Here is a 27,226-nt window from a genome sequence, read left to right on the forward strand (position 1 = left end):
AAGAATGGGAAAGAATTCCACTTTCAAAGCTTCAACAATTAAGTTTCCTCAGTTCCCAATCGTTTATTGAGTGTTGTTAAAAGAAAAGGTGATGTAACACAGTGGTGAACATGCCCTTTTCCCAACTACTTTGGCACGTGTTGCAGCCATGAAATTCTAAGTTAATTATTATTTGCAAAAAAAAAAAATAAAGTTTATGAGTTTGAACATCAAATATGTTGTCTTTGTAGCATATTCAACTGAATATGGCTTGAAAAGGATTTGCAAATCATTGTATTCCGTTTATATTTACATCTAACACAATTTCCCAACTCATATGGAAACGGGGTTTGTACAATTCGTGTTTGCAGTTGTTTTTATGATGTGAAGTATATTTTGTCTCATTATTTGGTTTTACCCTATTTACCCGTTTTTAATCATATTTATTTTTATATTGGTTTTATATGTATTTGTATTTTGTTTTTATTCAGTCATTGGTGGAGCTAAGGATAATATTTGAATATTGTTTTTAATATTGTTGAGCAGCACTTTGGAAACATTTTTCTTGTTTAAATGTGCTCTATAAATAAAGTGGATTGGATGAAGTTTCGGGTGCAACTTTACTTTCTTTCTATTTACTGTTTTAATTGGTTTTACCCTATTTACAAGCCACATTCAGCACACGTTACAACAGCGTGGCTTCTTAAAAAAAGTGCGGACACTTTCCTGGCCCCGCCTGCAGTCCAGACTTGTCTCCCATCGAAAATGTGTGGCGCATTATGAAGCCTAAAATAGCACAACGGAGACCCCCGGACTGTTGAACAACTTAAGCTGTACATCAAGCAAGAATGGGAAAGAATTCCACCTGAGAAGCTTCAAAAATGTGTCTCCTCAGTTCCCAAACGTTTATTGAGTGTTGTTAAAAGGAAAGGCCATGTAACACAGTGGTGAACATGCCCTTTCCCCAACTACTTTGGCACGTGTTGCAGCCATGAAATTCTAAGTTAATTATTATTTGCAAAAAAATAAAAATAAAGTTTATGAGTTTGAACATCAAATATGTTGTCTTTGTAGCATATTCAACTGAATATGGCTTGAAAAGGATTTGCAAATCATTGTATTCCGTTTATATTTACATCTAACACAATTTCCCAACTCATATGGAAACGGGGTTTGTACAATTCGTGTTTGCAGTTGTTTTTATGATGTGAAGTATATTTTGTCTCATTATTTGGTTTTACCCTATTTACCCGTTTTTAATCATATTTATTTTTATATTGGTTTTATATGTATTTGTATTTTGTTTTTATTCAGTCATTGGTGGAGCTAAGGATAATATTTGAATATTGTTTTTAATATTGTTGAGCAGCACTTTGGAAACATTTTTCTTGTTTAAATGTGCTCTATAAATAAAGTGGATTGGATGAAGTTTCGGGTGCAACTTTACTTTCTTTCTATTTACTGTTTTAATTGGTTTTACCCTATTTACAAGCCACATTCCGCACATGTTACAACAGCGTGGCTTCTTAAAAAAAAGTGCGGACACTTTCCTGGCCCCGCCTGCAGTCCAGACTTGTCTCCCATCGAAAATGTGTGGCGCATTATGAAGCCTAAAATAGCACAAGGGAGACCCCCGGACTGTTGAACAACTTAAGCTGTACATCAAGCAAGAATGGGAAAGAATTCCACCTGAGAAGCTTCAAAAATGTGTCTCCTCAGTTCCCAAACGTTTATTGAGTGTTGTTAAAAGGAAAGGTGATGTAACACAGTGGTGAACATGCCCTTTTCCCAACTATTTTGGCACGTGTTGCAGCCATGAAATTCTAAGTTGATTATTATTTGCAAAAAAAAATAAATAAAGTTTATGAGTTTGAACATCAAATATGTTGTCTTTGTAGCATATTCAACTGAATATGGGTTGAAAAGGATTTGCAAATCATTGTATTCCGTTTATATTTACATCTAACACAATTTCCCAACTCATATGGAAACGGGGTTTGTACAATTCGTGTTTGCAGTTGTTTTTATGATGTGAAGTATATTTTGTCTCATTATTTGGTTTTACCCTATTTACCCGTTTTTAATCATATTTATTTTTATATTGGTTTTATATGTATTTGTATTTTGTTTTTATTCAGTCATTGGTGGAGCTAAGGATAATATTTGAATATTGTTTTTAATATTGTTGAGCAGCACTTTGGAAACATTTTTCTTGTTTAGATGTGCTCTATAAATAAAGTGGATTGGATGAAGTTTCGGGTGCAACTTTACTTTCTTTCTATTTACTGTTTTAATTGGTTTTACCCTATTTACAAGCCACATTCAGCACACGTTACAACAGCGTGGCTTCTTAAAAAAAGTGCGGACACTTTCCTGGCTCCGCCTGCAGTCCAGACTTGTCTCCCATCGAAAATGTGTGGCGCATTATGAAGCCTAAAATAGCACAACGGAGACCCCCGGACTGTTGAACAACTTAAGCTGTACATCAAGCAAGAATGGGAAAGAATTCCACCTGAGAAGCTTCAAAAATGTGTCTCCTCAGTTCCCAAACGTTTATTGAGTGTTGTTAAAAGGAAAGGCCATGTAACACAGTGGTGAACATGCCCTTTTCCCAACTACTTTGGCACGTGTTGCAGCCATGAAATTCTAATTATTTGCAAAAAAAATAAAGTTTATGAGTTTGAACATCAAATATGTTGTCTTTGTAGCATATTCAACTGAATATGGGTTGAAAAGGATTTGCAAATCATTGTATTCCGTTTATATTTACATGTAACACAATTTCCCAACTCATATGGAAACGGGGTTTGTACAATTCGTGTTTGCAGTTGTTTTTATGATGTGAAGTATATTTTGTCTCATTATTTGGTTTTACCCTATTTACCCGTTTTTAATCATATTTATTTTTATATTGGTTTTATATGTATTTGTATTTTGTTTTTATTCAGTCATTGGTGGAGCTAAGGATAATATTTGAATATTGTTTTTAATATTGTTGAGCAGCACTTTGGAAACATTTTTCTTGTTTAAATGTGCTCTATAAATAAAGTGGATTGGATGAAGTTTCGGGTGCAACTTTACTTTCTTTCTATTTACTGTTTTAATTGGTTTTACCCTATTTACAAGCCACATTCAGCACATGTTACAACAGCGTGGCTTCTTAAAAAAAGTGCGGACACTTTCCTGGCCCCGCCTGCAGTCCAGACTTGTCTCCCATCGAAAATGTGTGGCGCATTATGAAGCCTAAAATAGCACAACGGAGACCCCCGGACTGTTGAACAACTTAAGCTGTACATCAAGCAAGAATGGGAAAGAATTCCACCTGAGAAGCTTCAAAAATGTGTCTCCTCAGTTCCCAAACGTTTATTGAGTGTTGTTAAAAGGAAAGGTGATGTAACACAGTGGTGAACATGCCCTTTTCCCAACTACTTTGGCACGTGTTGCAGCCATGAAATTCTAAGTTAGTTATTATTTGCAAAAAAAAAAAAAAGTTTATGAGTTTGAACTTTAAATATGTTGTCTTTGTAGCATATTCAACTGAAAATGGTTGCCAAAACATCCCTGAATTTTCAAAGCATTGCACCGCCCCCCCATCAGCTTATCTGCAGTTCCAGCTGCCTATAAGAACAAGCGATGACACGGCGGTCTGTTCCTTTGCAGGTAGCCATGAAGGTGATCGCTCCTCTGCTGCTGCTCCTCACAGGTGATGATAGATCTCATCAAATAAAATGTAAATAATGTCTCTCTTTGCTGAGGTCTGTGCTGCATGTGTGCCAGCTGGCGTGGTCAGCGGTGCGGAGCCCCCCAAGGCCTTATGGCAGTTTGGCAACATGATCCGCTGCGCCCAACCGGGAGTTAACCCTCTCAAGTACAACGACTACGGATGTTGGTGTGGCCTAGGCGGCACGGGAAGTCCACTGGACGACCTGGACATGTGAGGACGGGACGCCTCCGACTCACCACTTAAAAATATTCATACTCAATATTTTTGCTTTTAGGTGCTGCTACGTTCATGACAAATGCTACGAGAGGAGCAGGAAGATTCCTGGATGCGACAACATCATGGACCTGCCTCATGTGCTGGTTTATGATTACACCTGCTCCAATAAGAGAGTCACCTGCTCAGGTGAGAGCGCCGACATACACTCAGAGTCATCCTTTTAGAGCAGGGGTCAGCAACCCGTAATGTTGAAAGAGCAGAGGTGGGTAGAGTAGCCAGAAATTGTACTCAAGTAAGAGTACTGTTACTTTAGAGATTTATTACTCAAGTAAAAGTAAGGAGTAGTCACCCAAATATTTACTTGAGTAAAAGTAAAAAGTATGTTGTGAAAAAACTACTCAAGTACTGAGTAACTGATGAGTAACATACACACACATATCATATATATACATATATACACACACACATATATATATATATACATACACACACATATATATATATACACACACATATATATATATATATATATATATATATATATATATATATATATACATACATTGATATATACAGTATATAATTTATATTTATTTATTTTGCCGTTTTTGTTTGCATGTTAAAGGTGTTTTAATGAATATACATGCATGTTTAACACATATAGATTCCTTTCTTTCATGAAGACAAGAATATAAGTTGGTGTATTACCTGATTCTGATGACTTGCATTGATTGTAATCAGACAGTAGTGATGACAAACGTCCACGTTTTCAAATGGAGGAGAAAAAAAGTTCCTCCTTTCTGTCTAATACCACATGAAAGTGGTTGGTTTTTGGCATCTTATTTGTCCAGCTTCCATATTCGTTTTTATACACTTTACAAAGAAATACATTGGCGGCAAACTCCGTAGCTTGCTGGCTTGTTTGCGCTGGCTTTCGGAGACTCTTGTTTTGAAAGCGCAGGCGCGATGGAGCGGCACTTTTATTGTGAAGACAGGAACTGTGCAGTCAGTCTTTAGGCTTTTGACGGGATGTACGGTTGAAATAAAAAACGGTCTTTTTTCCTTCACACTTTTGATTGATTGATTGGAACTTTTATTATTAGATTGCACAGTACAGTACATATTCCGTACAATTGACCACTAAATGGTAACACCCCAATAAGTTTTTCAACTTGTTTAAGTCAGGTCATGTGACCACCTGGCTCTGTTTGATTGGTCCAACGTCACCAGTGACTGCATCTGATTGGTGGAACGGAGTGAACGTCACCAGTGACTGTATTTGTTGAAACGCAGGCACTATGAAGGTCTGTCTGACAGACCAAAACAAACAAAGCGTGCATTAACAGATGGATAAAAATTAGTAGCGAGTAGCGAGCTGAATGTAGATAAAAGTAGCGGAGTAAAAGTAGCGTTTCTTCTCTATAAATATACTCAAGTAAAAGTAAAAGTATGTTGCATTAAAACTACTCTTAGAAGTACAATTTATCCCAAAAGTTACTCAAGTAGATGTAACGGAGTAAATGTAGCGCGTTACTACCCACTTCTGTGAAAGAGTCATGTTGGACCAAATATACAAGAAAATAATCTGTCTGGAGCTGCAAAAAAATGAAAAGTCTTATATAAGTGTTATAATGAAGACAACACATGATGCAAGTGTCTATATTAGCTATATTAGCCTACTATCAAAATGACTTTAAAAGTCTTATATAAGTGTTATAATGAAGACAACACATGATGTAAGTGTCTATATTAGTTATATTAGCCTACTATCAAAATGACTTTAAAAGTCTTATATAAGTGTTATAATGAAGACAACACATGATGTAAGTGTCTATATTAGTTATATTAGCCTACTATCAAAATGACTTTAAAAAGTCTTATATAAGTGTTATAATGAAGACAACACATGATGTAAGTGTCTATATTAGTTATATTAGCCTACTATCAAAATGACTTTAAAAGTCTTATATAAGTGTTATAATGAAGACAACACATGATGTAAGTGTCTATATTAGTTATATTAGCCTACTATCAAAATGACTTTAAAAGTCTTATATAAGTGTTATAATGAAGACAACACATGATGTAAGTGTCTATATTAGCTATATTAGCCTACTATCAAAATGACTTTAAAAGTCTTATATAAGTGTTATAATGAAGACAACACATGATGTAAGTGTCTATATTAGTTATATTAGCCTACTATCAAAATGACTTTAAAAAGTCTTATATAAGTGTTATAAACCCCGTTTCCATATGAGTTGGGAAATTGTGTTAGATGTAAATATAAACGGAATACAATGATTTGCAAATCCTTTTCAAGCCATATTCAGTTGAATATGCTACAAAGACAACATATTTGATGTTCAAACTCATAAACTTTATTTTTTTTTGCAAATAATTAGAATTTCATGGCTGCAACACGTGCCAAAGTAGTTGGGAAAGGGCATGTTCACCACTGTGTTACATGGCCTTTCCTTTTAACAATACTCAATACTCCTCTCTGAGCTGCCACCTTAACGTGGTAGAGGAGTTTGCGTGTCCCAATGATTCTAGGAGCTATGTTGTCCGGGGGCTTCCATGCCCCCTGGTAGGGTCTCCCAAGACAAACAGGTCCTAGGTGAGGGATCAGACAAAGAGCAGCTCGAAGACTTCTATGGAAATGCAAGAACCGAGACTCAGATTTCCCTCGCCCGGACGCGGGTCACCGGGGCCCCCCTCCGGAGCCAGGCCCGGAGTTGGGGCACGATGGCGAGCGCCTGGTGGCCGGGCCTGTTCCCATGGGGCCCGGCCGGGCACAGCCCGAAGAGGCAACGTGGGTCCCCCCTCCAATGGGCTCACCACCCATAGCAGGGGCCATAGAGGTCGGGTGCAATGTGAGCTGGGCGGTAGCCGAAGGCAGGGCACTTGGCGGTCCGATCCTCGGCTACAGAAGCTAGCTCTTGGGACGTGGAACGTCACCTCGCTGGGGGGGAAGGAGCCTGAGCTAGTGCGCGAGGTAGAGAAGTTCCGGTTGGATATAGTCGGACTCACCTCGACGCACAGCAAGGGCTCTGGAACCAGTTCTCTCGAGAGGGGCTGGACTCTCTTCCACTCTGGCGTTGCCAGCAGTGAGAGGCGACGGGCTGGGGTGGCAATTCTTGTTGCCCCCCGGCTCAGAGCCTGCATGTTGGAGTTCAACCCGGTGGACGAGAGGGTAGCTTCCCTCCGCCTTCGGGTGGGGGGACGGGTCCTGACTGTTGTTTGCGCTTACGCGCCAAACAGCAGCTCAGAGTACCCACCCTTTTTGGATTCACTCGAGGGAGTACTTGAGAGTGCTCCCCCGGGTGATTCCCTCGTTCTACTGGGGGACTTCAACGCTCATATTGGCAACGACAGTGAAACCTGGAGAGGCGTGATTGGGAAGAATGGCCGCCCGGATCTGAACCCAAGTGGTGTTTTGTTATTGGACTTTTGTGCCCGTCACGGATTGTCCATAACGAACACCATGTTCAAGCATAAGGGTGTCCATATGTGCACTTGGCACCAGGACACCCTAGGCCGCAGTTCTATGATCGACTTTGTAGTTGTGTCATCGGATTTGCGGCCTCATGTTTTGGACACTCGGGTGAAGAGAGGGGCGGAGCTTTCTACCGATCACCACCTGGTGGTGAGTTGGCTGCGATGGTGGGGGAGGATGCCGGACAGACCTGGCAGGCCCAAACGCATTGTGAGGGTTTGCTGGGAACGTCTGGCAGAGTCTCCTGTCAGAGAGAGTTTCAATTCCCACCTCCGGAAGAACTTTGAACATGTCACGAGGGAGGTGCTGGACATTGAGTCCGAGTGGACCATGTTCCGCACCTCTATTGTCGAGGCGGCTGATTGGAGCTGTGGCCGCAAGGTAGTTGGTGCCTGTCGTGGCGGTAATCCTAGAACCCGTTGGTGGACACCGGCGGTGAGGGATGCCGTCAAGCTGAAGAAGGAGTCCTATCGGGTTCTTTTGGCTCATGGGACTCCTGAGGCAGCGGACAGGTACCGACAGGCCAAGCGGTGTGCGGCTTCAGCGGTCGCGGAGGCAAAAACTCGGACATGGGAGGAGTTCGGGGAAGCCATGGAAAACGACTTCCGGACGGCTTCGAAGCGATTCTGGACCACCATCCACCGCCTCAGGAAGGGGAAGCAGTGCACTACCAACACCGTGTATGGTGCGGATGGTGTTCTGCTGACCTCGACTGCGGAAGTTGTGGATCGGTGGAGGGAATACTTCGAAGACCTCCTCAATCCCACCAACACGTCTTCCTATGAGGAAGCAGTGCCTGAGGAATCTGTGGTGGGCTCTCCTATTTCTGGGGATGAGGTTGCTGAGGTAGTTAAAAAGCTCCTCGGTGGCAAGGCCCCGGGGGTGGATGAGATCCGCCCGGAGTTCCTTAAGGCTCTGGATGCTGTAGGGCTGTCTTGGTTGACAAGACTCTGCAGCATCGCGTGGACATCGGGGGCAGTACCTCTGGATTGGCAGACCGGGGTGGTGGTTCCTCTCTTTAAAAAGGGGAACCGGAGGGTGTGTTCTAACTATCGTGGGATCACACTCCTCAGCCTTCCCGGTAAGGTCTATTCAGGTGTACTGGAGAGGAGGCTACGCCGGATAGTTGAACCTCGGATTCAGGAGGAACAGTGTGGTTTTCGTCCTGGTCGTGGAACTGTGGACCAGCTCTATACTCTCGGCAGGGTCCTTGAGGGTGCATGGGAGTTTGCCCAACCAGTCTACATGTGCTTTGTGGACTTGGAGAAGGCATTCGACCGTGTCCCTCGGGAAGTCCTGTGGGGAGTGCTCAGAGAGTATGGGGTTTCGGACTGTCTGATTGTGGCGGTCCGCTCCCTGTATGATCAGTGTCAGAGCTTGGTCCGCATTGCCGGCAGTAAGTCGGACACGTTTCCGGTGAGGGTTGGACTCCGCCAAGGCTGCCCTTTGTCACCCATTCTGTTCATAACTTTTATGGACAGAATTTCTAGGCGCAGTCAAGGCGTTGAGGGGATCCGGTTTGGTGGCTGCAGGATTAGGTCTCTGCTTTTTGCAGATGATTTGGTCCTGATGGCTTCATCTGGCCAGGATCTTCAGCTCTCACTGGATCGGTTCGCAGCTGAGTGTGAAGCGACTGGGATGAGAATCAGCACCTCCAAGTCCGAGTCCATGGTTCTCGCCCGGAAAAGGGTGGAGTGCCATCTCCGGGTTGGGGAGGAGATCTTGCCCCAAGTGGAGGAGTTCAAGTACCTCGGAGTCTTGTTCACGAGTGAGGGAAGAGTGGATCGTGAGATCGACAGGCGGATCGGTGCGGCGTCTTCAGTAATGCGGACGCTGTATCGATCCGTTGTGGTGAAGAAGGAGCTGAGCCGGAAGGCAAAGCTCTCAATTTACCGGTCGATCTACGTTCCCATCCTCACCTATGGTCATGAGCTTTGGGTTATGACCGAAAGGACAAGATCACGGGTACAAGCGGCCGAAATGAGTTTCCTCCGCCGGGTGGCGGGGCTCTCCCTTAGAGATAGGGTGAGAAGCTCTGTCATCCGGGGGGAGCTCAAAGTAAAGCCGCTGCTCCTCCGCATCGAGAGGAGCCAGATGAGGTGGTTCGGGCATCTGGTCAGGATGCCACCCGAGCGCCTCCCTAAGGAGGTGTTTAGGGCATGTCCGACCGGTAGGAGGCCACGAGGAAGACCCAGGACACGTTGGGAAGACTATGTCTCCCGGCTGGCCTGGGAACGCCTCGGGATCCCCCGGGAGGAGCTGGACGAAGTGGCTGGGGAGAGGGAAGTCTGGGCTTCCCTGCTTAGGCTGCTGCCCCCGCGACCCGACCTCGGATAAGCGGAAGAAGATGGATGGATGGATGGAACACTCAATAAACGATTGGGAACTGAGGAAACTAATTGTTGAAGCTTTGAAAGTGGAATTCTTTCCCATTCTTGTTTTATGTAGAGCTTCAGTCGTTCAACAGTCCTGGGTTCTCCGCTGTCGTATTTTACGCTTCATAATGCGCCACACATTTTCGATGGGAGACAGGTCTGGACTGCGGGCGGACCAGGAAAGTACTCGCACTCTTTTTTTTACGAAGCCACGCTGTTGCTGAATGTGGCTTGGCATAGTCTTGCTGAAATAAGCAGGGGCGTCCATGAAAAAGACGGCGCTTAGATGGCAGCATATGTTGTTCCAAAACCTGTATGTACCTTTCAGCATTAATGGTGCCTTCACAGATGTGTAAGTTACCCATGCCTTGGGCACTAATGCACCCCCATACCGTCACACATGCTGCCTTTTGAACTTTGCGTCGATAACAGTCTGGATGGTTCGCTTCCCCTTTGGTCCGGATGACACAATGTCGAATATTTCCAAAAACAATTTGAAATATGGACTCGTCAGACCACAGAACACTTTTCCACTTTGCATGAGTCCATCTTAGATGATCTCGGGCCCAGAGAAGCCGGCGGCGTTTCTGGGTGTTGTTGATAAATGGCTTTCGCTTTGCATAGTAGAGCTTTAACTTGCACTTACAGATGTAGCGACCAACTGTATTTAGTGACAGTGGTTTTCTGAAGTGTTCCTGAGCCAATGTGGTGATATCCTTTAGAGATTGATGTCGGTTTTTGATACAGTGCCGTCTGAGGGATGGAAGGTCACGGTCATTCAATGTTGGTTTCCGGCCATGCCGCTTACGTGGAGTGATTTCTCCACATTCTCTGAACCTTTTGATGATATTATGGACCGTAGATGTTGAAATCCCTCAATTTCTTGCAATTGCACTTTGAGAAACGTTGTTCTTAAACTGTTCGACTATTTGCTCACGCAGTTGTTGACAAAGGGGTGTACCTCGCCTCATCCTTTCTTGTGAAAGACTGAGCATTTTTTGGGAAGCTGTTTTTATACCCAATCATGGCACCCACCTGTTCCCAGTTAGCCTGCACACCTGTGGGATGTTCCAAATAAGTGTTTGATGAGCATTCCTCAACTTTATCAGTATTTATTGCCACCTTTCCCAACTTCTTTGTCACGTGTTGCTGGCATCAAATTGTAAAGTTAATGATTATTTGCAAAAAAAAAAAAAAAGTTTATGAGTTTGAACATCAAATATGTTGTCTTTGTAGCATATTCAACTGAATATGGGTTGAAAATGATTTGCAAATCATTGTATTCCGTTTATATTTACATCTAACACAATTTCCCAACTCATATGGACACGGGGTTTGTATAATGAAGACAACACAGACGTACCGGTAAGTGTCTATATTAGCTATAATAGCCTACAATCAAAATGACGTTGTGTGGGAGATTATCTAATTTCACCTATTTGGGTTAAAAATATTCTTTGCAAAGCAGTAATTATAGTCTGCAAATGATGTGTTGTTGTTGAGTGTCAGTGCTGTCTAGAGCGCGGCAGAGTAACCGTGTAATACTCTTCCATATCAGTAGGTGGCAGCAGGTAGCTAATTGCTTTGTAGATGTCGGGAACAACGGGAGGCAGTGTGCAGGTAAAAAGGTATCTAATGCTTAAACCAAAAATAAACAAAAGGTGAGTGCCCCTAAGAAAAGGCATTGAAGCTTAGGGAAGGCTATGCAGAACCAAACTAAAACTGAACTGGCTGCAAAGTAAACAACAACAGAATGCTGGACGACAGCAAAGACTTACTGTGGAGCAAAGACGGCGTCCACAAAGTACATCCGAACATGACATGACAATCAACAATGTCCCCACCAAGAAGGATAAAAACAACTGAAATATTCTTGATTGCTAAAACAAAGTAGTTTCACAGGCCTTCATTTGCCCAGGTCTGTGCTAGAGTCACATATAAATCAATGACATCAGCAACAATAAAAAAAAAAAAAAAGTATTACCGTATTTTCCGCACCATAAGGCGCCCTGGGTTATAAGCCGCGCCTTCAATGAACGGCATATTTCAAAACTTTGTCCACCTATAAGCCGCCCGGTGTTGTAAGCCGCATCTAACTGCGCTAAAGGAATGTCAAAAAAACAGTCAGATAGGTCAGTCAAACTTTAATAATATATTAAAAACCAGCGTGATGTGGGCGCGCATGGAGTCGTATATCAACATGGACGGAGCTGCGTGAAAAAAGCCACCCGGCCTCTTCGCGTAAACTTACCTTAACCACTCGCTCATCTTTTCTTCATCCATCCATCCCTTCGAGTTAGCTTTTATGATGACGCCGGCTGGAAAGGTCTCTTTTGGCAAGGTCTTCCTTTTGAATATCACCATGGGTGGAAGTTTCTGGCCATTAGCATGGCAAGCTAGAACCACAGTGAAGGATGACTTCTCATTCCCTGTGGTGCGAATATTCACCGTACGTGCTCCCGTTGTATCCACAGTGCGGTTCACAGGAATATCAAAAGTCAGTGGAACCTCGTCCATGTTGATAATGTTCTCTGGCCGGATCTTTTTGTCAGCTATCTTGTTTTTACAATATGCACGGAAAGTAGCCAGCTTTTCTTGAAAGTCTTTAGGCAGTTGCTGTGAAATAGTAGTCCGTGTGCGGATGGAGAGATTGCGTCTTTTCATGAACCGGAAACCTGTCGCCATTTTGTGGTCTTTACAGATGTAAACACACAAAGGAAATGAAACGTAATATCCGCGCGCTTCTTCTTCTTCTACGCGGGCGGGTGGTTGCTTACAGTAGAAGAAGAAGCGCTTCCTGTTCTATGGGGGCGGGTGCTTACCTTGGCGGTTGCTTGCGTAGAAGAAGAAGCACTTCCTCTTCTACGGGGAAAAAAGATGGCGGCTGTTTACCGGAGTTGCGAGACCGAAACTTTATGAAAATGAATCTTAATATTAATCCATATATAAAGCGCACCGGGTTATAAGGCGCACTGTCAGCTTTTGAGAAAATTTGTGGTTTTTAGGTGCGCCTTATAGTGCGGAAAATACGGTATTTGTTTATCATTTTTGAGAATGTTGAATTGTTGTGTAGTATAAGCATTTCTCGTAATGTCCCCTTCCACGTGTCTTGTAATTTCTCCTTCCATGTGTCTCCACAGCCAGCAATGCCAAGTGCCAGGCTGCAGCGTGTGAATGTGACCGGGTGGCAGCTTACTGCTTTGCTCAGGCCACGTTCAACTCTGACAACAAGAACGTGGATCCCAAAGTCCACTGTGTCAACTAAGCTTCACAATCATTGAATAAACAATGCTAACACCTGAGAACATTTGACTTACCATACTTTTCATGTCATTTATTCATTTTCTGGCAAGACAAAATGAAGTTAAATGAACATTTAGAATTGTTGGTCTCCTGATATCTATTTTCAGCTTGGAATAGAAAGGCACTGCACTTTTACAGCTTTGGTCCGATACAGCAATCGACTACTTGGATGTCATTCCGGCTCAATGAGAAGCAACAAAGCAACATTATTGACTTGAACTAAAGAACATGTCCATTGATTACAATTGAAATATGTCCACGCAGCATCATTTTGTTTTTCTTTGACCCTTGGCCAGTTTAAAAAGAAAACTCATTCATGATTAATGATATATCGAGAGGGACAAGCGGTATAAAATCGATGGATGATTGATATTACACTGATTTACTTTGTCAGCTCAGATGTGGATGTATTGTTCAGATAGTTAACATATACTATCTTTTTGGACATCTTTCATTTACAAAATGTATTAAAAAAAAAACTGCATACTTCATTTCTTTCTGTATGCGGCCCCCGCTAGAAAATGTTTGGACACCCCTTGCTTATACAAAGGGTGTAAATAAAGCAAAGTTATTAACAGCATGATATGTGTCCACATCAGAAAGGCAGCAACAGAACAATTAAGTCACTATATTGGCTTGTAGAGAAGTGTGGTCACATACTTTTTTTTGTAACGGTGTGTTGCACTCAGAACCATGACTCCATCCTGGAACACAGCAAAAAGTAGAACATTTCAGGGTAAGTGACGATTTCTGAATAGGTCTGATTTAGGATGAAATCATTAACCGCATGGAGGAAAAAAAGTTGTGGTCAATTTATTTCATGTTACCTAACCCCAAAGCAGTGAAGTTGTCACGTTGTGTAAATGGTGAATACAAAGAGAATACAATGATTTGCAAATCCTTTTCAACTTACCGTATTTTCCGCACTATTAGCCGCACCTAAAAACCACAAATTTACTCAAAAGCTGACAGTGCGGCTTTTAACCCAGTGCGCTTTATATATGGATTAATATTACGATTCATTTTCATAAAGTTTCGATCTCGCAACTTCGGTAAACAGCCGCCATCTTTTTTCCCGGTAGAACAGGAAGCGCTTCTTCTTCTACGCAAGCAACCGCCAAGGTAAGCATCCGCCCCCATAGAACAGGAAGCGCTTCTTCTTCTACTGTAAGCAACCACCCGCCCCGGTAGAAGAAGAAGAAGCGCGCGGATATTACGTTTCATTTCCTTTGTGTGTTTACATCTGTAAAGACCACAAAATGGCTCCTACTAAGCGACAGGTTTCCGGTTCATGAAAAGACGCAATCTCTCCATCCGCACACGGACTACTATTTCACAGCAACTGCCTAAAGACTTTCAAGAAAAGCTGGCTACTTTCCGTGCATATTGTAAAAACAAGATAGCTGAAAAAAAGATCCGGCCAGAGAACATTATCAACATGGACGAGGTTCCACTGACTTTTGATATTCCTGTGAACCGCACTGTGGATACAACGGGAGCACGTACGGTGAATATTCGCACCACAGGGAATGAGAAGTCATCCTTCACTGTGGTTCTAGCTTGCCATGCTAATGGCCAGAAACTTCCACCCATGGTGATATTCAAAAGGAAGACCTTGCCAAAAGAGACCTTTCCAGCCGGCGTCATCATAAAAGCTAACTCGAAGGGATGGATGGATGAAGAAAAGATGAGCGAGTGGTTAAGGGAAGTTTACGCGAAGAGGCCGGGTGGCTTTTTTCACGCAGCTCCGTCCATGTTGATATACGACTCCATGCGCGCCCACATCACGCTGGTTTTTAATATATTATTAAAGTTTGACTGACCTATCTGACTGTTTTTTTGACATTCCTTTAGCGCAGTTAGATGCGGCTTATAACACGGGGCGGCTTATAGGTGGACAAAGTTTTGAAATATGCCGTTCATTGAAGGCGCGGCTTTTAACCCAGGGCGGCTTATGGTGCGGAAAATACGGTAGCTAAAACAACCTGATTTAATGCAAATTCAGTAGAATTTCAACCCTTGACTGTGCATTCCTCCATCACATGCCCAGATAATTCCCAGCATGCTCCACACTACAGCAGGGCTTTTGAGGCCACACTGGTATTTGAGCCCAAGGACTTCATCCAGTCAGGTAAGTGTTGATGGGGTAAATATATTTGATCTAAAGTTAAAGTTAAAGTACCAATGATTGTCACACACACACTAGGTGTGGCGAGATTATTCTCTGCATTTAACCCATCACCCTTGATCACCCCCTGGTTGGCCAACATTTCTAAAAATCCCTTTTTTGTATTAGCCTTAAGTAATATTCTAATTTTGTGACACACGGAATTTTCATTTGTTGCCACTTCAAATCATCAAAATTAAATGAAATAAACATTTGAATGCATCAGTCTGTGTGCAATGAATAAATATAATGTACAAGTTACACCTTTTGAATGCAATTACTGAAATAAATCAAGTTTTTCAAAATATTCTAATTTACTGGCTTTTACCTGTACAATAGTAAATATGCAACATTCCTAAACAGCAGTTGTTTGTAGCATGTCAACATGAATACAAACATGATCCAGCATTACCTTGATGGAGAGGGCATACAGGTGATTGAGCATCACGTGGTTGGGTTCAGGAAGAAGTGTCGGGTCACACTGGGGAGTTCATACAACATGAGCTATAAAAATGTCATACATTTGATAACAATTTGAAATGATGGACGATGCAACATACAGAGATCCCTGTGTCCTTGTTGAGCAATACTTGCAGCAGGTGTGGAGGTAAGATAGGAGGATGCTTGAGCTTGTCTTCGGACTTGATGACGTACGCGTCCTGCTGGTAGGGGCCAGGAGGGGAACTGGACAAGTCTGTCAAAAAATGAACAAGTTGGCCAAACAGGAAGTTATGGTCCAGCAGCTCATGCAGACAAACTGACACACACAACGTATCATGTTTACATTGAAATATAGTTTCCCCCAAACATTCATTCGTTCATTTGTGGCTTGACCGGTTCCCTCTTAATAGAACTGTCTGTGAATGTAGCACAACTCTGTAAAGTAGGTGGCAGTATGCATCGTAACACACCTTATCTGCCAGAGAATGAAAAGTGTCATGTTCAAACACCGAACTATCTATTACACAAGACAAGAAGAAGGAATCAAGCAGAGACAGAGTTGAATTTTACTCATGAGGAGAGACGTATTGGGCTGTACATTCAGTTACAGTTTCCCCCTACGCTCTAAGGCACAGCCCCTCGTGCTCCTCTATTTATTCGGGAAGTCCCTAGTTAACATCACTTTAGACACAATACGTGATTATTCAGAACGGAAATATGCTGACACTCGTGATCTCGCCCTGTCTCTGTCCTGTCCGCGCCGAGGTACTCGATGTCAATCCTTGGTTGTCAGCAGGCAGGGTCTGGAAACAAACTGCTGACACGAGACAACTCGCAAAGCAAGATTACCCGTTGTGTGCCTTTGCACACTGCCATCCATCCATCCATCTTCTTCCGCTTATCCGAGGTCGGGTCGCGGGGGCAGCAGCCTAAGCAGGGAAGCCCAGACTTCCCTCTCCCCAGCCACTTGGTCCAGCTCTTCCTGTGGGATCCCGAGGCGTTCCCAGGCCAGCCGGGAGACATAGTCTTCCCAACGTGTCCTGGGTCTTCCCCGCGGCCTCCTACCGGTCGGACGTGCCCTAAACACCTCCCTAGGGAGGCGTTCGGGTGGCATCCTGACCAGATGCCCGAACCACCTCATCTGGCTCCTCTCAATGTGGAGGAGCAGCGGCTTTACTTTGAGCTCCTCCCGGATGACAGAGCTTCTCACCCTATCTCTAAGGGAGAGCCCCGCCACCCGGCAGAGGAAACTCATTTCGGCCGCTTGTACCCGTGATCTTGTCCTTTCGGTCATAACCCAAAGCTCATGACCATAGGTGAGGATGGGAACGTAGATCGACCGGTAAATTGAGAGCTTTGCCTTCCGGCTCAGCTCCTTCTTCACCACAACGGATCGATACAGCGTCCGCATTACTGAAGACGCCGCACCGATCCGCCTGTCGATCTCACCATCCACTCTTCCCTCACTCGTGAACAAGACTCCGAGGTACTTGAACTCCTCCACTTGGGGCAAGATCTCCTCCCCAACCCGGAGATGGCACTCCACCCTTTTCCGGGCGAGAACCATGGACTCGGACTTGGAGGTGCTGATTCTCATCCCAGTCGCTTCACACTCGGCTGCGAACCGATCCAGTGAGAGCTGAAGATCCTGGCCAGATGAAGCCATCAGGACCACATCATCTGCAAAAAGCAGAGACCTAATCCTGCAGCCACCAAACCAGATCCCCTCAACGCCTTGACTGCGCCTAGAAATTCTGTCCATAAAAGTTATGAACAGAATGGGTGACAAAGGGCAGCCTTAGCGGAGTCCAACCCTCACTGGAAACGTGTCCGACTTACTGCCGGCAATGCGGACCAAGCTCTGGCACTTATCATACAGGGAGCGGACCGCCACAATCAGACAGTCCGAAACCCCATACTCTCTGAGCACTCCCCACAGGACTTCCCGAGGGACACGGTCGAATGCCTTCTCCAAGTCCACAAAGCACATGTAGACTGGTTGGGCAAACTCCCATGCACCCTCAAGGACCCTGCCGAGAGTATAGAGCTGGTCCACAGTTCCACGACCAGGACGAAAACCACACTGTTCCTCCTGAATCCGAGGTTCGACTATCCGGCGTATAGACCTTACCGGGAAGGCTGAGGAGTGTGATCCCACGATAGTTAGAACACACCCTCCGGTTCCCCTTCTTAAAGAGAGGAACCACCACCCCGGTCTGCCAATCCAGAGGTACTGCCCCCGATGTCCACGCGATGCTGCAGAGTCTTGTCAACCAAGACAGCCCTACAGCATCCAGAGCCTTAAGGAACTCCGGGCGGATCTCATCCACCCCCGGGGCCTTGCCACCGAGGAGCTTTTTAACTACCTCAGCAACCTCAGCCCCAGAAATAGGAGAGCCCACCACAGACTCCCCAGGCACTGCTTCCTCATAGGAAGACGTGCTGGTGGGATTGAGGAGGTCTTCGAAGTATTCCCTCCACCGATCCACAACTTCCGCAGTCAAGGTCAGCAGAACACCATCCGCACCATACACGGTGTTGGTAGTGCACTGCTTCCCCTTCCTGAGGCGGCGGATGGTGGTCCAGAATCGCTTCGAAGCCGTCCGGAAGTCGTTTTCCATGGCTTCCCCGAACTCCTCCCATGTCCGAGTTTTTGCCTCCGCGACCGCTGAAGCGGTAGAAAATGTATGGGATGGATGGAGATGACACAGTCACAAACCACATGGCAGTTCTGGGCAAAGCACTAAGATGTCGTACCTGAAATTTCAGCAGACTCCTGGGAGTCAAGCCTGAGGGCGTCAAAGACTTCGAAGTCGGTCCTTTTCACCTGAATAACGTTATTAACTGTCCCGGTTTTGGTCGTGATCACCGCCTTAAGAAGAGAAAGTAACAAAATGCACCCATTAATCAATACATTTATGAATCTAAGAGAGGGCTACACCACTTTTCTTTCTGTTTTGTCTCATGCATGTACAAACCCTGTTTCCATATGAGTTGGGAAATTGTGTTGGATGTAAATATAAACGGAATACAATGATTTGCAAATCATTTTCAAGCCATATTCAGTTGAATATGCTACAAAGACAACATATTTGATGTTCAAACTGATAAACATTTTTTTTTTTTGCAAATAATCATTAACTTTAGAATTTGATGGCAGCAACACGTGACAAAGAAGTTGGGAAAGGTGGCAATAAATACTGATAAAGTTGAGGAATGCTCATCAAACACTTATTTGGAACATCCCACAGGTGTGCAGGCTAATTGGGAACAGGTGGGTGCCATGATTGGGTATAAAAACAGCTTCCCAAAAAATGCTCAGTCTTTCACAAGAAAGGATGGGGCGAGGTACACCCCTTTGTCCACAACTGCGTGAGCAAATAGTCGAACAGTTTAAGAACAACGTTTCTCAAAGTGCAATTGCAAGAAATGTAGGGATTTCAACATCTACGCTCCATAATATCATCAAAAGGTTCAGAGAATCTAGAGAAATCAAACCACGTAAGCGGCATGGCCGGAAACCAACATTGAATGACCGTGACCTTCCATCCCTCAGACTGTATCAAAAACCGACATCAAGCTCTAAAGGATATCACCACATGGGTTCAGGAACACTTCAGGAAACCACTGTCACTAAATACAGTTGGTCGCTACATCTGTAAGTGCAAGTTAAAGCTGTACTATGCAAAGCGAAAGCCATTTATCAACAACACCCAGAAACACCACCGGCTTCTCTGGGCCCGACATCATCTAAGATGGACTCATGCAAAGTGGAAAAGTGTTCTGTGGACTGACGAGTCCACATTTCAAATTGTTTTTGGAAATATTCGACATCATGTCATCCGGACCAAAGGGGAAGCGAACCATCCAGACTGTTATCGACACAAAGTTCAAAAGCCAGCATGTGTGATGGTATGGGGGTGTATTAGTGCCCAAGGAATGGGTAACTTACACATCTGTGAAGGCACCATTAATGCTGAAAGGTACATACAGGTTTTGGAACAACATATGCTGCCATCTAAGCGCCGTCTTTTTTATGGATGCCCCTGCTTATTTCAGCGAGACAATGCCAAGTCACATTCAGCACGTGTTACAACAGCGTGGCTTCGTAAAAAAAAAGAGTGCGGGTACTTTCCTGGCCCGCCTGCAGTCCAGACCTGTCTCCCATCGAAAATGTGTGGCGCATTATGAAGCGTAAAATACGACAGCGGAGACCCCGGACTGTTGAACGACTGAAGCTCTACATAAAACAAGAATGGGAAAGAATTCCACTTTCAAAGCTTCAACAATTAGTTTTCTCAGTTCCCAATCGTTTATTGAGTGTTGTTAAAAGAAAAGGTGATGTAACACAGTGGTGAACATGCCCTTTCCCAACTACTTTGGCACGTGTTGCAGCCATGAAATTTTAAGTTAATTATTATTTGCAAAAAAAAATAAAGTTTATGAGTTTGAACATCAAATATGTTGTCTTTGTAGCATATTCAACTGAATATGGCTTGAAAATGGTTTGCAAATCATTGTATTCCGTTTATATTTACATCTAACACAATTTCCCAACTCATATGGAAACGGGGTTTGTAAAAAAAAGAAGTGTTTTCCACTGCAAATGAGGAAATGATTATTAAATTAGGAGCTTTGCTGGTCAGTGGCCAATTGATCTGACAATCCCTACTTCAGACAGCTTAGCATATATGGGATGAAAGCAGTACGACTGTTGTTGCTCACCCCGGTAGGATCCAAAGTCCACTGCCCATCGACACAGAACTTGTACTGGTGCTCTCCCTCTGGCAAGTGCATGATTGCCACAAAATTGTTCTGACTGAGCATAAGAGACACAAGTCAAAGTGGCGTCCTTGGAATGTCTCACAAAAAAAAGCTGATACCTTTTATTGAGAGGGATCTTGGTGGTCCAGTTGTTAAAGGAGCCGGACACAAAGACTTCTTTGGCGTTTCCCGCCCAACGGAAGACTGTTGACTTTGCCGGGGTTGGACTTTTGCTGTCACTCTCCAGGTCCTGCTGCCAGGCCAGAAACTCCTGCTCTTCCTGGGGAGCCTGGACACAAGATTGCTGCTATTTTATTCTACAATCTACACATTGTGTACACACACACACACACACACACACACACACACACACACACACACACACACACACACACACACACACACACACACACACACACACACACACACATACACACACAATCTAATATGTATCCAGACGAGGGATGTCATGGTATGAAAATTCTTATCACGGTTATTGTGACCCAAATGATCACGATGATCATTATTATCGCGGTATTTTTAAATGTGTTCAAAAAGTACTGATACTGAAATTTTCACAGTGTGAAACAAGAACACACACATCTCCTCTTCAGTACATTTTAAATCGTAAAAAAAAAAAAATGCTAGCACAAGGCAGCAAACAATGCAGGTAACAGGGATGAATACTATTCCGCTTATAAAGCCCTCTAAAAACAACAACATGTATATACAGGTAAAAGCCAGTAAATTAGAATATTTTGAAAAACTTGATTTATTTCAGTAATTGCATTCAAAAGGTGTAACTTGTACATTATATTTATTCATTGCACACAGACTGATGCATTCAAATGTTTATTTCATTTAATTTTGATGATTTGAAGTGGCAACAAATGAAAATCCAAAATTCCGTGTGTCACAAAATTAGAATATTACTTAAGGCTAATACAAAAAAGGGATTTTTAGAAATGTTGGCCAACTGAAAAGTATGAAAATGAAAAATATGAGCATGTACAATACTCAATACTTGGTTGGAGCTCCTTTTGCCTCAATTACTGCGTTAATGCGGCGTGGCATGGAGTCGATGAGTTTCTGGCACTGCTCAGGTGTTATGAGAGCCCAGGTTGCTCTGATAGTGGCCTTCAACTCTTCTGCGTTTTTGGGTCTGGCATTCTGCATCTTCCTTTCCACAATACCCCACAGATTTTCTATGGGGCTAAGGTCAGGGGAGTTGGCGGGACCATTTAGAACAGAAATACCATGGTCCGTAAACCAGGCACGGGTAGATTTTGCGCTGTGTGCAGGCGCCAAGTCCTGTTGGAACTTGAAATCTCCATCTCCATAGAGCAGGTCAGCAGCAGGAAGCATGAAGTGCTCTAAAACTTGCTGGTAGACTGCTGCGTTGACCCTGGATCTCAGGAAACAGAGTGGACCGACACCAGCAGATGACATGGCACCCCAAACCATCACTGATGGTGGAAACTTTACACTAGACTTCAGGCAACGTGGATCCTGTGCCTCTCCTGTCTTCCTCCAGACTCTGGGACCTCGATTTCCAAAGGAAATGCAAAATGTGCATGGTTGGGTGATGGTTTGGGGTGCCATGTCATCTGCTGGTGTCGGTCCACTCTGTTTCCTGAGATCCAGGGTCAACGCAGCCGTCTACCAGCAAGTTTTAGAGCACTTCATGCTTCCTGCTGCTGACCTGCTCTATGGAGATGGAGATTTCAAGTTCCAACAGGACTTGGCGCCTGCACACAGCGCAAAATCTACCCGTGCCTGGTTTACGGACCATGGTATTTCTGTTCTAAATTGGCCCGCCAACTCCCCTGACCTTAGCCCCATAGAAAATCTGTGGGGTATTGTGAAAAGGAAGATGCAGAATGCCAGACCCAAAAACGCAGAAGAGTTGAAGGCCACTATCAGAGCAACCTGGGCTCTCATAACACCTGAGCAGTGCCAGAAACTCATCGACTCCATGCCACGCCGCATTAACGCAGTAATTGAGGCAAAAGGAGCTCCAACCAAGTATTGAGTATTGTACATGCTCATATTTTTCATTTTCATACTTTTCAGTTGGCCAACATTTCTAAAAATCCCTTTTTTGTATTAGCCTTAAGTAATATTCTAATTTTGTGACACACGGAATTTTGGATTTTCATTTGTTGCCACTTCAAATCATCAAAATTAAATGAAATAAACATTTGAATGCATCAGTCTGTGTGCAATGAATAAATATAATGTACAAGTTACACCTTTTGAATGCAATTACTGAAATAAATCAAGTTTTTCAAAATATTCTAATTTACTGGCTTTTACCTGTATATAGATGATGTAACCATGTAGTAACAGGCACATCCATGATAACATGTATTCTTTAAAGTATTTGGGTTATTTTAAGCAATACCGTAACTTCTTCCCTGGGCGTATTGATTTCACAGCAACATAGCAACGAATGTCAACAACAACTACAACGGGAAAAAAGTGCAGTTTTCCTTTAACTGTGTAGACGTAGATTTGCAGTTACCTTTTGATCCTCCCTCTGAAAAATGTCTGCATCCTCCGTGCTGTCCATCAGGATGTTGGGACGTGCTTCTTTCCCACCATGACCCCCGCTAGCTCTGTCACTGCTGCTGTTCCCCATTGTGATGGTGTCACACACTGCAAGACACACAAGCCACTTCATTAAGTTCACCAACACAAAGAAAGTAGGTTCTGACTGACGTCATGCAAAATGTATTGACTTCGCAATGCAAAGTAGTGGATATTTTGTTAACATAGGTGGTTGTTCATGGGTTGGCCACTAGGAGACACTCCAGCTAAGTTTGCTTCTTCACTATCACAGATTATAATTCATTTATTTAAAGGACTCTCACACTATTATGTTAGATCCACTATGGACTGGACTCTCACTATTATGTTAGATCCACTATGGACTGGACTCTCACTATTATGTTAGATCCACTATGGACTGGACTCTCACACTATTATGTTAGATCCACTGTGGACTGGACTCTCTCACTATTATGTTAGATCCACTATGGACTGGACTCTCACACTATTATGTTAGATCCACTATGGACTGGACTCACACTATTATGTTAGATCCACTATGGACTGGACTCTCACTATTATGTTAGATCCACTATGGACTGGACTCTCACACTATTATGTTAGATCCACTATGGACTGGACTCTCACACTATTATGTTAGATCCACTATGGACTGGACTCTCACACTATTATGTTAGATCCACTATGGACTGGACTCTCACACTATTATGTTAGATCCACTATGGACTGGACTCTCACTATTATGTTAGATCCACTATGGACTGGACTCTCACAATATTATGTTAGATCCACTATGGACTGGACTCTCACTATTATGTTAGATCCACTATGAACTGGACTCTCACACTATTATGTTAGATCCACTATGGACTGGACTCTCACTATTATGTTAGATCCACTATGGACTGGACTCTCACTATTATGTTAGATCCACTATGGACTGGACTCTCACTATTATGTTAGATCCACTATGGACTGGACTCTCACTATTATGTTAGATCCACTATGGACTGGACTCTCACTATTATGTTAGATCCACTATGGACTGGACTCTCACTATTATGTTAGATCCACTATGGACTGGACTCTCACACTATTATGTTAGATCCACTATGGACTGGACTCTCACACTATTATGTTAGATCCACTATGGACTGGACTCTCACACTATTATGTTAGATCCACTATGGACTGGACTCTCACACTATTATGTTAGATCCACTATGGACTGGACTCTCACTATTATGTTAGATCCACTATGGACTGGACTCTCACACTATTATGTTAGATCCACTATGGACTGGACTCTCACTATTATGTTAGATCCACTATGGACTGGACTCTCTCACTATTATGTTAGATCCACTATGGACTGGACTCTCACTATTATGTTAGATCCACTATGGACTGGACTCTCACACTATTATGTTAGATCCACTATGGACTGGACTCTCACACTATTATGTTAGATCCACTATGGACTGGACTCTCACACTATTATGTTAGATCCACTATGGACTGGACTCTCACACTATTATGTTAGATCCACTATGGACTGGACTCTCACACTATTATGTTAGATCCACTATGGACTGGACTCTCACACTATTATGTTAGATCCACTATGGACTGGACTCTCACACTATTATGTTAGATCCACTATGGACTGGACTCTCACTATTATGTTAGATCCACTATGGACTGGACTCTCACACTATTATGTTAGATCCACTATGGACTGGACTCTCGCTATTATGTTAGATCCACTATGGACTGGACTCTCACACTATTATGTTAGATCCACTATGGACTGGACTCTCACACTATTATGTTAGATCCACTATGGACTGGACTCTCTCACTATTCTGTTAGATCCACTATGGACTGGACTCTCACACTATTATGTTAGATCCACTATGGACTGGACTCTCACACTATTATGTTAGATCCACTATGGACTGGACTCTCACACTATTATGTTAGATCCACTATGGACTGGACTCTCACACTATTATGTTAGATCCACTATGGACTGGACTCCCACACTATTATGTTAGATCCACTATGGACTGGACTCTCACACTATTATTCTTGATCCACTATGGACTGGACTCTCACTATTATGTTAGATCCACTATGGACTGGACTCTCTCACTATTATGTTAGATCCACTATGGACTGGTCTCTCACACTATTATGTTAGATCCACTATGGACTGGACTCTCACTATTATGTTAGATCCACTATGGACTGGTCTCTCACACTATTATGTTAGATCCACTATGGACTGGACTCTCACTATTATGTTAGATCCACTATGGACTGGACTCTCACTATTATGTTAGATCCACTATGGACTGGACTCTCACTATTATGTTAGATCCACTATGGACTGGACTCTCACACTATTATGTTAGATCCACTATGGACTGGACTCTCACTATTATGTTAGATCCACTATGGACTGGATTCTCACACTATTATGTTAGATCCACTATGGTCTGGACTCTCACTATTATGTTAGATCCACTATGGACTGGACTCTCACACTATTATGTTAGATCCACTATGGACTGGACTCTCACACTATTATGTTAGATCCACTATGGACTGGACTCTCACTATTATGTTAGATCCACTATGGACTGGACTCTCACACTATTATGTTAGATCCACTATGGACTGGACTCTCGCTATTATGTTAGATCCACTATGGACTGGACTCTCACACTATTATGTTAGATCCACTATGGACTGGACTCTCACACTATTATGTTAGATCCACTATGGACTGGACTCTCTCACTATTCTGTTAGATCCACTATGGACTGGACTCTCACACTATTATGTTAGATCCACTATGGACTGGACTCTCACACTATTATGTTAGATCCACTATGGACTGGACTCTCACACTATTATGTTAGATCCACTATGGACTGGACTCTCACACTATTATGTTAGATCCACTATGGACTGGACTTTCACACTATTATGTTAGATCCACTATGGACTGGACTCTCACTATTATGTTAGATCCACTATGGACTGGACTCTCACTATTATGTTAGATCCACTATGGACTGGACTCTCACACTATTATGTTAGATCCACTATGGACTGGACTCTCACTATTATGTTAGATCCACTATGGACTGGACTCTCACTATTATGTTAGATCCACTATGGACTGGACTCTCACACTATTATGTTAGATCCACTATGAACTGGACTCTCACTATTATGTTAGATCCACTATGGACTGGACTCTCACTATTATGTTAGATCCACTATGGACTGGACTCTCACTATTATGTTAGATCCACTATGGACTGGACTCTCACACTATTATGTTAGATCCACTATAGACTGGACTTTCACACTATTATGTTAGATCCACTATGGACTGGACTCTCACACTATTATGTTAGATCCACTATGGACTGGACTCTCACACTATTATGCTTGATCCACTATGGACTGGACTCTCACTATTATGTTAGATCCACTATGGACTGGACTCTCTCACTATTATGTTAGATCCACTATGGACTGGTCTCTCACACTATTATGTTAGATCCACTATGGACTGGACTCTCACAATATTATGTTAGATCCACAATGAACTGGACTCTCACACTATTATGTTAGATCCACTATGGACTGGACTCTCACACTATTATGTTAGATCCACAATGAACTGGACTCTCACTATTATGTTAGATCCACTATGGACTGGACTCTCACTATTATGTTAGATCCACTATGGACTGGACTCTCACACTATTATGTTAGATCCACTATGGACTGGACAAAATAAACCAAAGGGCTGACAGAATCCAAGTAAATAAGTTCCTGTATCGGCAGTAGTGGTACAGGGTTTGTTTTACTTGGTATCGAATCGACGCCTGCATGTGAAATACTAGTGAAGTTAGTGTTAGTTCTACAACATGTCACCCACCTAGAGCTCCTCGGAAGACGAGTAGGTGTCTTCAGACTTGTGGAGGTGATATCATCAGACTTGTGGAGGTGATATCATCAGACTTGTGGAGGTGATATCATCAGACTTGTGGAGGTGATATCATCAGACTTGTGGAGGTGATATCATCAGACTTGTGGAGGTGATATCATCAGACTTGTGGAGGTGATATCATCAGACTTGTGGAGGTGATATCATCAGACTTGTG

At 43.2% G+C, this 27,226-nt stretch overlaps 2 protein-coding genes across 2 annotated transcripts; one reads left to right on the forward strand and one right to left on the reverse strand.

Annotated features, from left to right (window-relative positions):
* The first annotated feature begins 3,592 nt into the window (after positions 1–3,592).
* On the forward strand, positions 3,593–13,105 carry pla2g1b (phospholipase A2, group IB (pancreas)). Its single transcript, XM_061985850.2, has 4 exons — positions 3,593–3,682; positions 3,757–3,913; positions 3,978–4,105; positions 12,934–13,105. The coding sequence occupies exons 1-4, from the start codon at positions 3,613–3,615 to the stop codon at positions 13,056–13,058; spliced, it is 480 nt and encodes a 159-aa protein (XP_061841834.2). The 5' UTR covers positions 3,593–3,612; the 3' UTR covers positions 13,059–13,105.
* Positions 13,101–27,152, reverse strand: prkab1b (protein kinase, AMP-activated, beta 1 non-catalytic subunit, b). The gene is made up of 8 exons (XM_061985849.2): positions 27,001–27,152; positions 22,993–23,126; positions 20,588–20,757; positions 20,430–20,523; positions 18,462–18,576; positions 15,824–15,957; positions 15,676–15,744; positions 13,101–13,800 (listed from the first exon to the last, which is right to left on the reverse strand). The coding sequence occupies exons 2-8, from the start codon at positions 23,107–23,109 to the stop codon at positions 13,723–13,725; spliced, it is 777 nt and encodes a 258-aa protein (XP_061841833.2). The 5' UTR covers positions 23,110–23,126; positions 27,001–27,152; the 3' UTR covers positions 13,101–13,722.
* Positions 27,153–27,226: the final 74 nt, after the last annotated feature.

This window comes from Nerophis lumbriciformis, linkage group LG12, assembly GCF_033978685.3.
Source record: "Nerophis lumbriciformis linkage group LG12, RoL_Nlum_v2.1, whole genome shotgun sequence".
In the NCBI taxonomy this organism is placed as follows: domain Eukaryota; kingdom Metazoa; phylum Chordata; class Actinopteri; order Syngnathiformes; family Syngnathidae; genus Nerophis; species Nerophis lumbriciformis.

Coding starts and splice junctions, on each gene's coding strand:
- pla2g1b (XM_061985850.2), top strand. CDS start 3,613: ATGACACGGCGGTCTGTTCCTTTGCAGGTAGCCATGAAGGTGATCGCT. Junction 3,914..3,977: donor CCACTGGACGACCTGGACAT/GTGAGGACGGGA, acceptor TTTTGCTTTTAG/GTGCTGCTACGTTCATGACA. Junction 4,106..12,933: donor TAAGAGAGTCACCTGCTCAG/GTGAGAGCGCCG, acceptor GTGTCTCCACAG/CCAGCAATGCCAAGTGCCAG.
- prkab1b (XM_061985849.2), bottom strand. CDS start 23,109: ATGGGGAACAGCAGCAGTGACAGAGCTAGCGGGGGTCATGGTGGGAAA. Junction 20,524..20,587: donor AAGATCCCTCTCAATAAAAG/GTATCAGCTTTT, acceptor TCTTATGCTCAG/TCAGAACAATTTTGTGGCAA. Junction 18,577..20,429: donor GGACTTTGGATCCTACCGGG/GTGAGCAACAAC, acceptor TCTCTTCTTAAG/GCGGTGATCACGACCAAAAC.